Consider the following 12,370-nt stretch of genomic DNA (forward strand, 5'->3'; position numbering starts at 1 on the left):
TTGCAGTAATCCTTTATTGCAGAAGAACAAAACAAGAGGAAGATATTTAACATTCTCATCAGAGTATGGTCTACATCAATTACTTACAATTATGGGAACCAGCTAATATATATAAATATAAATATAAATATATAAATATAAATATATATATATATATATATATATATATATATATATATATATATATATATATATATATATATATATATACATTAATATATAGAAAAACCATGATTCTGAAACTGCAAAGCGATCAAAATGTTCAAGTTAAGTATCGTCTTTTGTCAAGTTGATTCTTTGTGAAAGGACTGAAACAAATGGTGTGGTAAAGGGCTTACCACTGTTTTAGGTTTGAAAAGTGAAACTGAGTTCGAATTAATATAAAGAAAGTCCACAGAATCGTATTTTTGTTAAGGACCTAGAAGAGTATCATTCATCTCATGCAATATTTAAGTGCTTAACTCAAGTATGAAACTTCATTCATAAATTTTGAGAAAATATCATAATATATATATATATATATATATATATATATATATATATATATATATATATATATATGAATTCACAATATCATATGATTTTTTCCAACTAAAAAATTTATTTTCTATGTATTATTTAATACAAATAGATGAAGAACTCAACTTAGCTTTCTTATAAGAAAAAGATAAATCTCAATGATGATAATACATATCAACCTGATTTCTTGTGGTCATGAGTCAAAGATCTTAAACATTTCTAAAATAACTAGAATTGCATCATCTTCTTTCTTTTCATTTCAATGAAAAAATTCTTATGTGTTTCTACTACTTTTGAGATAAGAAAATGTATAATTTTTTTTGTTTATCACAGATAGAATAACAGTAACCCTACGATAAACTACTTCAATTTAATTGTAATAAAAATACTTGTCCTACCAACAAAATTTCTAACATTATATTCTCACTGTAGCATATAAAATGTGTAACTTCTAATCCAATAATAATAAAATTAGAAAAGAAAATGCTTAATTTTTAGGAAGTGAATTTTGTGCGATGAACCAATATTCGTAACAAGGATGGTTTTATGAATTTCGCATAAAACTTATAATTTTAGGTCTAGATGAATTGCATTTATTAAAAAGAATAAATTTTGTGTAACTTTATGAAATAAATAGAAGAAAACTTACATAATTTACTCACTGATAAAAAACTTTCAACTACATGTTTATGTTAATGATAAAAAATTAAACATGATGTTTAGAGGCATAGGGTTCCATATGGACCATATCCTTGCAAAGTACAGTACTGTTTCCAATCAATTTTAGGTATGGGATTACTTGCTTACTTGTTTCCTTCCAAATGGATCACATTGTGAAACTAAGAATCAAATGAATACCCTATATAATATTTTTTTTCTCTCTCATGAAAAATAAATTTGTTTAGAATTATGATTGCTTAGTAGAACAAAATTGGGTAAAATGAGTTCTGACTTAATCGTAATTTTTTTTTTGTATTTTATTAAATCCCTAATTTTTATTTTTATTTTCAGAATTCTAGTCATTTAATATTTAATTATATGTTCTCTTAGTTTTTAATACCTTTTATACAATTGTTATTATTGATTTTTTATTATTATTATATTAGACACGTCCTAGCAAGATGGAAGGGTAATAGATTTTTTTTGGTTTATATTTCTTTTAACACAATCTTCATCTTTTAATTTTTAATTATGTTTGTTTAAGTTTTAGTTTAAAAAATATTTTAAATCTCTCTCAATCTATACTTAGTGATAAGGTGAAGCAGTGCTATTATTTTCTGTTATAATAATAAAAAGTCATTAGTATTCAAGGTTTTCACTCAATCTCACCATGTCATAAACTAATAAAAAATTATTAATAGTTAGCATCATTAGATGAAACCTAGAGTTCTAAAAGCAATTTCGTTCAACTAAAAAGCAATGCAATGAATTCAGTTTGAGCTTGGACATGAATGATACCCCTTGGTTGTGAATCTCAAAACATGTTAGAATATCAAGAGTAAGATGATCTACAACAACCACAAAACATTAAAACCTCTCCACCTTAAACATAATACAACTTTACAGTGGAAAACATAATTTAATGCCTGTAGAAGCAAGTTTTACTCCGGCTTCAAGTGTAGAGGGGCTCCAGTATAAAACGAGGGACAGAATCCCAGATGATTTATGTTGAGTATAATTCAACAGTGGAAGATATCCTTTACTGTGATGTGTGGACCAGTTTGATTGGTCAGGTTGATTATCATGAGTATAACGTTTTGATCTTTCCATCGCACTAAACATGCTAGTGAGGTTTTGCAAGACTTCGAGATGGACCGTGCAATAACTTAACAAATCCAAGGAAGCTCAACTTTCCATCAGTGTGCCTAATCCAGTCGTGAAGAACAGCATGAACAGGGACAGATGGACCAAGCCCAAGCTCCTGATTATTTAGTCAAAACCACACATCAGAGAAATTAAATGTGTTTCCTAACTTAAAGAAACTGCTTGTCGATAAATTCAAACCCAAACTAGAACGTACCACAATTACTAATAAAAAAAAGTAGCATAGTATGCTTTACTAATTTATCCTTTACTAATTTAGAGAATACTATTTTGCTAGAAAAAATAACAAACTAAAGTAGGGGGAGACTGTTAGATATCTTCATTTACAAAATAGTTGATACAGTAAGATTATCCATATAAAGAATCCAAATTATTTAACGTTACAGTCAAATCAAACATACCGAAGCCAGTTCCTCAATGACTATAGCTCTGTTTCCATCCTTTTCAAAAAGTTCATAGGCACAGCGTGCATGTTGCTCCCACCGGTCAAGTGCTTCAAGCTGATGAACACTAAGTGCAGCTGCGCAGAACTCATCAAAAGCCATCCTTCTATATTGCAATGCATTAAGCTTCCACACAGAATAATTTGTATCAACAAACCAGTATATTCACAAAATAGCATTTGAATCATATATATATATATATAGGCATTCCAAAGCTAAATCAAACCACTTACTGATGCCAGGAAATCTGGAATGCGTGATTCCTTCATGGCATCTGTTGCATTTTTCATTAAGGCCTGGCCAGCTCAAATTATGAGATTTCAAACATCATTCTCTTAATATAGTGTATAAAAAGAGAGCCGGAAAGAAACCAACCGCTTTGATATTTTCCAAGCTAATAGTGTTAGTTTTGTTTGGCTCTAAAAGTGCAAACTGCTCCTTCAAATGCTGCAGCTCTTCGGTAGCCAATGTCTTAGACAAAGCCTGTTCCAATGGCCACCATATATATAGCTAGTAAGTTATTGGGAAGCATACAGGAAGTTTGATCAACAAAAGCAATGGGGAACACCGGAACAGTACCAAAGAAAATAATTAGAGCGAAAAAATACTTAAAAAACTCGAGAAGACACACCTAGCAGGTCTAAAGAGAAAACTCTACATATATAGATTTTGGATAGAGAATCAGATCTTATGGATGTCTAAGTCTTACCTCGACAGTTATAAATAGAAACAATGCATAAGTAGATTTTTGATAGGAACTGCGGTATTATGGAATGTTTGAATCTCAAGTAGCACGGAATGTTGGGTGAAGACTGAGTATTTGTTTCTCTCCTCTCACCAACTGGGGTTTCCTAGTTTTTGAGTGATTATCAAGTGGTATCAGAACCAATTTACTCACTAAGAAAGGTTATCTATAATGACTTTTAACTAACGAGGAAGTTGAGTGAAGTGTTACCAAGTATCGTAGAATGGAAGTCGTTGAGACGTCGATTTGTTGGTGGAGTACTCAAGTTTTTAGTTCTCTTCAAATACTTGGGTGCTTATCAAAATATTTTACTATCTTTAACTTCTAACTTCCAAATAGAACTTCATCAGTTCACCAAATTTGAGTACATCTAGTTGGAATTGCAAAACAAAATTCTACTGGTTGATTACTCAGATTATTCACGCAACAATCAACTCAACCTGATTTTAAAGCAATTTCAGAAATATACATACTCTTAAAGCTGCTTTTCGTAGAGAGGAGGAACGCATGTATGTCTTCATGAGCTTGAACACTAGAATATCCAAAGGCACTTTTACGTCCTTATAATTTTTAATCCATGGATGACCTGCAGTATAAACCTGTAAGGAACATAATAGAGTACAAGAAAAATGAATACCCTGAAGTGATAGATGAGAAACTCACTCAATGCCTGCGCTGCAGTCATTCTTTTCCTTGGATCTTTATTTAGAAGTCTCTTAACAAAATCCTTTGCCTCATCTGATAGAGAAGGCCATGGAGGTTCATCAAAACTTGGAGTAGCTCTCAATACGGCACGGAATATCCCAGATTCAGTCCGTGCCCAAAATGGACGACTGCCACATAGTAAAATATAAGCAATCACACCAACACTCCAGACATCAGCCTCTGTACTGTAAGCTCTATGCAAAACTTCAGGAGCCACGTAGTATGCACTACCAACAATGTCATTAAGCCTTTCATCTGTAAGGCGATGAAAAACTATAATTTTAACCCAAACAGTAGTGGACTGAAAAACAGGCAGAATGCATAAAAGGACTCCGAAAATACCTGGTTTGACAAAATCAGACAATCCAAAGTCAATGGCCTTCAGCTCAGAGTTCTCTTCTTTTGATGTGAATAGGAAATTCTGACCCAGAAATAACCCGTCGTTAGAAGTCATGCTCGATAAGATTTGATAAGACAAAGCCAAATAACCAAACTAAACATAAACACGACCATTCCACTAAGTAGGATATCGGATAACATGTCCTTATGTTATCCTCTACCAACCCATTTCCAGCCTTTTCTTTTCACCAACCTTTTCAGGTAGGCCATGAAACTCAATCTTATGATGCACATTAAAAACGTAAAAAGCAATTGCAAATAAACTTCACCTCTGGTTTGAGATCACGATGCACAACACCCTGTAGATGGCAAAACGCAACAACATTTAGTATTTGTATCATGACAGCTTTAGCATCTTCCTCAGTGTATTTTCCTCCTCTGCAAATGGAAACAAACTTCTCAAAGAGGAAAATAATCACACATTTTCCTTTTTAATCACTTTCATCCATCCCCTTTTCCCCATCAGTATCCGAACAATTCACATCCAAAGGAACAAACATTTTAATTAACAAATACCTCGACAATATTCTGTCCAAAAGCTCCCCTCCTTCGCACAACCTGAAAACCACAAGAGCAAGAAAAAACAGTTACAACATTCACCACACGAAAAGAAAAGCAGAAAAAGAAAGAAAATAACACATTAATTCAACCTACTCCATTACTATGTAGACATTGTCATTATCCTCATACGCATCGTGGAACTGAATCAGATTTTTATGTCCTGTCAAAGCCCTCAATATCTTCACCTCCCTCCTCACATCCTCAATTGCAATTGCAGTTGTCATCTTAAATAAATTCAAATCAACTCATTATTCACTTCAAATCGTTATATACACCACGTTGACTAATAATACAGCCAAAACAACGTATAAAAGTACAAGGACATGAACTAGCTTAATGGGTTTGGACTGAGTTAAAGCCAAATCCAGTTTATAACAGATATTTGAGATCAGAAACAGAGAATGATTATGTAGCAACCTTGGCTTTAGGGATGACCTTGACGGCGACGTGTTGGCCTTTGAGTTGGCCCTTAAGGAACTTGGCAGCACAAGTATAACCAAAGTGTCCTCGTCCAACCTCGTCCCCAACCTCAAACTTTTGCTCAAACTGTTTCGAGAATCCGAAGTTCTTGTCAAGAGCAACCACTTCATCTTCCGGGATGCTAGCTTCGTTGGGCTTAACAGACCCATGACGGCGGGCCAGCACGGCCCGAATGTGCTTCGCTGGCGACGGAGGCTTGAAGAACCGCCGGGGAGTCGCCGGCGCCGGAGACTTGCCGGAGAAAAAGTGGTGGGCCGGGCTCGGAGTGTAGAACGGGAAAAGGGGAGATTTTTTTGGAGTAGGAATAGGATTTTTGGGTAATTGTTCGTCGGCATTGGTGTCTGTGAAGTGGGGGTTGGAATTGGGAGAAGAGGAGAGTGTGGGATTTGCATGAGGCTTTGAAGTGCAGAGACCCATTGTGATATGATCCCAAAGTCAAAGGAGTGAACTTGAAGAGTTGAAGCAGATTCGGAAATGAATGGGTTCCGTTTTTGTGGGAATTAAGGTTGGGTTGGGTTGTTTTGGTGACAGAGTTGAAGAATGAAAATGGTTTTGGGGAGAAGAAAGGAAGATGAGTAAGAAAGAGAGAGATCTGAGGAAAGTGATAAGAAATAAAGAACTGGAGTTTCACCTTTTCTGTTGCACCCAACGGAAACAACCAAATTAAATTTGTATCTTATTGTTATTATGGGAAGTGACGTACTTACATCCATAACTATTCTTCTTAACTTCTTCGGCTACGTTCTGTAATTTTTTTTTTTCCAATTGTAAGAAAGTACATGATGTTACATTTTTTCAGTATTAGTTTTTAAGGAATACGTGCCTATCATGCGGTCAATCAGGTCACATATATATTTTTTATATTTTAAAATATTTTATTGATATTTATTAATAAAATATTTAATTTATAAAGCAGAAATGACAACAATAATTTATAATTTTTTATTTTAATAATATTTAATATATATGATTTTAATTTAGATTTATATAACAATAATTATATACTTATTGTATTTTTAAGAATTTTTATACACCTTTTAATATATATGACATATTGTACTTTATATTTGTAAAAGAAATATATATATATATATATATATATATATATATATATATATAAATGTACAATACAAGTGGCATAGAAATATTATTGATTAAAGATCTGAAGTAGTACATTTAAGACATTTTATTTCAGTGATAGGATTAGGGAAGGGTTGAAGTTGATGATGTGGTGGAGTTGAAGTTGCAAGAAAGAGAGCATGTGGGAACATTGAATGGTACACTGTGTAACATCCATGTGGAAAGGATTGAGTGAAACTACTGCCACTAATTTCACTAATCAGATTTTATTCAATTTTTTTTTTCCTTCTGGTTTGAATTTGGAATTCGTCAAAGACAAGCAATTTAATCACAGAAAATTTCTGTAAATGAATTGACAGAAAGATTAATATTAATTCCTTTGTTTTTTTATAGGAGTTTAATTGAATTTTAACTCCATGTTAATAGTAATAGTGTTCAAATGTTTTTAGTGTTTTCTAAAATATTATATACTTTTTTTATTTTATATGTTTTTATTTGCAGTTTTGTTAAAAGAAATAAGATATATTATTAGCCTCTCAAATTTAGAATATTTTTTATTTTCTCTTGTAATTTTAAAATTGATCTTGTAGATGCTGCAATTTGAAGAAAAAAAAACTACTTTCATCCCTTGATTTAAGTTAGAAATTTTGTTTATATGTCTAATTTTAATTTATTATGTTAACTTCAAATTTAAAAATTAGACAAAAAAAATTATTCGAGAGACTAGAAATTTATGTAGCTAAAAAAATAACATTTTGTATTTAGTAATATATTCAATTAATTTATAAAATAATGACTGTTTTATATAAGTCTATTATATTAAAATGTTTTTAATTTAGTATTTCTTATTTCTCTACCATCAATTTTGTTTTTAAACATTGTTTCCGTAATACATAGAACATGAGTCAATACTATTTTGCTGTGTTTTATTAATTAACGAAAATAATGGAACCTGTCGTCAAATTTAAGAAAATAATAATTTACTTAAATGTTTTAAATATAAATATAACAGTAGCTATTAATTAGATTTTAAATTAAATATAAATAATTGTTTATATATATATATATATATATATATATATATATATATATATATATATATATATATATATATATATATTTCTTCTCTTTAGGTGTTCTACCAGTTGGGTCATGCGGCAAGATCTTTTAGTCTAGCCAAACAGTTCTTGCAATAGAGTAAATTAATTTCTAATAATTTTTCTAGTTTTTATGTTTTCCAATACATGTGAGCAGTTTTTCACTGCATGTATCACCTAAGTTTTTCTTTAGGTTCTCTACTAATCAGTGGTTCTAACCGCGTATCTTAATCATGATTTTGTGGTTTGTAGGTGCAAATCTTTGAGCTGATAAAGCCGTTTTAGATTTTTTATAGGATCACTCGATCGTTTAACATGTCAAAAAAACTAAATATCTTGTTTTAAGTTTTAATTAAGTACTTTAATAATATGAGTTGGTATGTTTAAATTGAATTAAATGGATTGAGCTTGCTCAAATTTTGTTGTATGGCACTATGATTGCATGAATTTTGGTGGAATATGCCTTGTTTGATATTTAAAGAACCTTGTTGAGGTTGCTTATTAAATGTATCTGTTTTGATTGATTGAAATTGTAGAGTTGGTGTTATAATTGGTGGGAAAAATGGTGTTAGATCTTGATGTAGTGCAATATGAGAGTCTAGATTGGTTTTTGGGTCTTATTTGGGAGTTTTAATAGATGAATTTTTAGAGGAGTGATTTTTGAGTGAATTTTGATGTTTGGGGTTGGTGTCTAAGCTATTTAAAACTTGTGTAATAATTTATTTAATAGAAATATGGTTTGTGGCATGTTTCATCTGTTGTCATATATATACATAGGTACAGAGCTATGAAATTGGTTTAAAAGAGGATCTTTATAGGTGAAATTCTAAAGGGTTTAGTGTAGGAGTAAGCTTGGTGTTTGTAATTTGTCTTTAGGTGTTGAAAAATGTCTTTTGAACCTAAAACTAAAATTTAATACCTAATGAAGCTTGTATCTATGGATAGAACATGATTCATTAGTAATCTTAAGACTCCTAAACTTAATTCATGGTTGCTTGTTGATGATCCAAGGAATTGACTTTTGATGAGTTGTCATAGGCTTAAAGACACTAGACATAAGATTTGAGTAAACTTGTGAGTTGATTTTAAGTTGAATATGGAATTGAGATGTTTGTGAATGTATGATAATGAAATAAATGAAATCTAGTTTTGACAATTATAAATATTCTATGTTAATTTCATGTTGCACACCGACTCTTTGATGTTGTGAGATTTATTATCTAATTTAGTTATTAAATGTGAGAGTTGTCATGTGTTGCACAAGTCTTTGTGAATAGAACGATATTTATTACTTACTATGTGCAACCAATGCCCTTGCTGGCCGAGATGCAGACCACAACTTTCCAAGCACGACCTAGCATTAAGAATGGAAGTGAAAAGTCAAGCAACAGGAACCATCAATGTCGTCATAAGATGCAAATATAAACCAAAATCATAAGACAGGTTTCATTTATTTTCTTTCCATTTTCACTAAGTGAGTATGGAGAAACATTCATACCAAAATCTTAAGCTTCAATATTTTAAAATCATTGGTTCAAAAAAGTATTTCATTAAGATTGAGATATTGTTGGAAACTCCACATCGATTAGAGATAAGATAATTTTATAATATATAAGTGAATGCAAACCTCACTTTAAAGTCGGTTTTGTGGAGTTAAGTTATTTTTTTAAAGTTTTTTTCTTAACATAATATTAAAGCTGTGAGTTTTAACCTATTCTAACAATATTTTTTTTTATTGGACTTATCATATAATATGTTATTAGACCACTATCGGATATCCAGGAGGTGTTAAGGATCTCACATCAACTAAAGATAATATAATTTGATAGTATATAAATATATACCTGATCTTATAATCGGATTTTATAAAGTTAAATTAGACTAAAATTTATTTCTTAACAAATATAAAAAGATAAAAACGCTTTTAAAGAGAATCTACTACTAACTTGGCAATTTTTGTTCAAGACATAAGCTACAAGTCAACAATTTGGTTATAGTTCAAAAATACTATATTTATTTTCTTATTTTTTTTTCTTAATTTTCTTAATATGACACAAAATTGTACCATACATTTTTTGATGAGAGATAAGAAAATTATTCTTTCTTTATTATTTTTTTCAACCCTTTACGTTTTTTTTCTCTCAAATGTGTTTTTTTATATATATTCTTTAAAATATATTTAAAACTCGTTGTTCTTAAGTAAAATACTGATAGTCACATAATCTTTCAATTCCATTAAAAGATAAAAAATGTTACATAAACTAGAAAAATATATAACTAATGAAAATCCTTACCTTTTAAATAAGTAATAAAAGATGAAGTTAAACCTAACTTAGATAATATTAGAATTTATTCTCAACGTAGTAAAAAACTACTTACTATATTATTATAAAATGAAACTATACATAAATAAGCATTTTAAAAAGTTAGTGTAAAAATAAACGCACCTGCTATCATAAAAACCATACTAACATGCATAATGTTGATGGTTCAACCTTTAGCACGGTCAACAACTATTAATTTGACTCTGGTTAATATTCATTGACGAAAAAGCATTGGTGAATTTCAATCAATGATAATTAATACTATTATTGTGGTACGTAAATTGAAGTCACTTTTCAGAAACAGAAAAGATAAATTCTCCCCAGTAAATCCTAAAAAGAATCTTTAATTTTTTTAATCTTTTAATTTAATTTTGACCTAACCAATTCTTTTAAGGCTCTAAATGACCTTATTAGGCGTGTATCGAAAGGAAAAAAGCAAATAAGGCCGGCACAATCTACCCAAAAGTCAAAATACGTTTTTTTTCTTTATTATTCGTCAAATTGTGTTATTTTTACTAATTTCCTCTTCAAGAAATTGAAAATACAATATATTTTTTTTCACTTCTAGATTACAAAAATTATATATAAAAACTAAGAATAAAAAACAAAACGGTTAAAAATAAATGAAGTAATTGACGACTTCATAGTTCTTCCTTCCTTTACTAATCACATTTATTATGATTATCTACAATAATAGTCATGATAATAATAGACTAATAACAACGATAATTTGGATATAATGTTGTCTTTTACAAAAAAAGAAATAAAACTAATTAGAGTGGAAATTATTTTTATCAGTGGAAAAATAACTCCCTGTTTGATACAATAAGAAGACAAAGTAGTCCCAATTCTTTTTATGGTGTGGTGTAGAGGAGACAAAGAAAACTCATTGTCGTCTTATGTCATTATCCGTTAATCATTTGAATAATTGTTTGTCTTTATCTAAGTTTTAATTATTTATTTTATCAAACCGAAAGAGAATGGAGTATGCCACAATAATTGATCCATATTACAAGTTAATTAAACAAAATTAAATTAATACATAGTGGCAATATTTGTTGAAAATGAAGGGAATGCAAAGTAATTAAATGCTATAGCCACCTAGATATGCTTTGTCCACAAGTAATGGTAATCTAATTCAAAAACATAGATTTTGCTTTTTGAAAGCTGCATGTGTTTCCTTCGTTTGGTTAAATAAAATCAACACAAAAGTTTTTTTTTTCTTTTTTGTGCTAAGTATATTTTTAGTCTCTACAAGTATTTTATCAATGTAAATGCTATAGTTTCTAAAAGAAAAATATGTATGACCACTTTAGTAATGATGAAGCATAAATATTAGCCATACTACATATTACCTGTTACTTAAAAATAATCGTTAATAATATGATCTGAATGAATGCGTGACATTATCTATAATACTAAGCACTAATATATATATATATATATATATATATATATATATATATATATATATATATATATATATATATATATATATATATATATATATATATCACTTTAGAATTTTTAAAAATTCTGATAATAAATTTTTGAAGAATTATAATGATAAAAAATATATTGAAGATTTTTGGTTATGTTTCTTCCAATACATGATTTATTTTACAATCATACTAGAAAAGTACAAACGTTGCTAAAAGGTAAGAAGTTTAAACATTCAAGCAGTTAATACCATTAGTAAATATATAAAGAGTTTTAAAGAAATAATTGTTTTGATTATTATTATATTAATATTTTAATAATGCATGAGAAATAAATGTGAGACTATCCAATTGTGAGTAAGGCACGTGAAATGGAATGTTAAGGACATGCGTCCCTTGTCATCTCTCTTGTCTTTTCCTTTTCACCCAACTGTTAGCTCCAACCCCACACTGTCACACTCACATACTTTCTCTTCCTTTTTTTTTACATAAATTTATTATATTTTTAATAATTTTATGCAAAATATAATATATATATATATATAGGTAGTCTTATAAAATATATGTCAAATTTGGTTTTACTAATTGTAAAATATTCCTTTAATTTTTTATCCCCTAAAATTTAAAATAATTATTTTTAATCTTCCAATATTCATTTTAAAATAAATAACATTTAATTACAAGTTTTAAGAGTGTTTTTTAACGTACTAACATTATATAATATTAGTAAAAACACATTAATTATACGTATATG

General features: G+C 29.5%; 1 protein-coding gene across 2 annotated transcripts; it reads right to left on the reverse strand.

Annotated features, from left to right (window-relative positions):
* Positions 1–1,984: 1,984 nt before the first annotated feature.
* Positions 1,985–6,335, reverse strand: LOC108322678 (CDPK-related kinase 5). 2 transcript variants are annotated; one of them, XM_017554844.2, is made up of 11 exons: positions 5,614–6,334; positions 5,290–5,420; positions 5,152–5,193; positions 4,905–5,013; positions 4,579–4,657; positions 4,195–4,491; positions 4,005–4,117; positions 3,162–3,269; positions 3,020–3,082; positions 2,745–2,912; positions 1,985–2,440 (listed from the first exon to the last, which is right to left on the reverse strand). In XM_017554844.2, exons 1-11 carry the CDS (start codon positions 6,091–6,093, stop codon positions 2,303–2,305), a joined length of 1,728 nt encoding a protein of 575 aa, XP_017410333.1. In that variant the 5' UTR covers positions 6,094–6,334; the 3' UTR covers positions 1,985–2,302. The 2 variants fall into 2 exon arrangements, with proteins under 2 accessions (XP_017410333.1, XP_017410332.1); XM_017554843.2 differs by having other exon boundaries at positions 4,195–4,657; positions 5,614–6,335.
* Positions 6,336–12,370: the final 6,035 nt, after the last annotated feature.

This window comes from Vigna angularis, chromosome 1 (genome assembly GCF_016808095.1).
Source record: "Vigna angularis cultivar LongXiaoDou No.4 chromosome 1, ASM1680809v1, whole genome shotgun sequence".
In the NCBI taxonomy this organism is placed as follows: domain Eukaryota; kingdom Viridiplantae; phylum Streptophyta; class Magnoliopsida; order Fabales; family Fabaceae; genus Vigna; species Vigna angularis.

Excerpts from the sequence above, each read along its gene's own strand:
- LOC108322678 (XM_017554843.2), bottom strand. The coding sequence starts at position 6,093 with ATGGGTCTCTGCACTTCAAAGCCTCATGCAAATCCCACACTCTCCTCT. Across the intron at positions 5,421-5,613 it reads AGGTCATCCCTAAAGCCAAG|ATGACAACTGCAATTGCAAT; the intron begins GTTGCTACATAA and ends AATTTATTTAAG. Across the intron at positions 5,194-5,289 it reads AATGTCTACATAGTAATGGA|GTTGTGCGAAGGAGGGGAGC; the intron begins GTAGGTTGAATT and ends TGTGGTTTTCAG.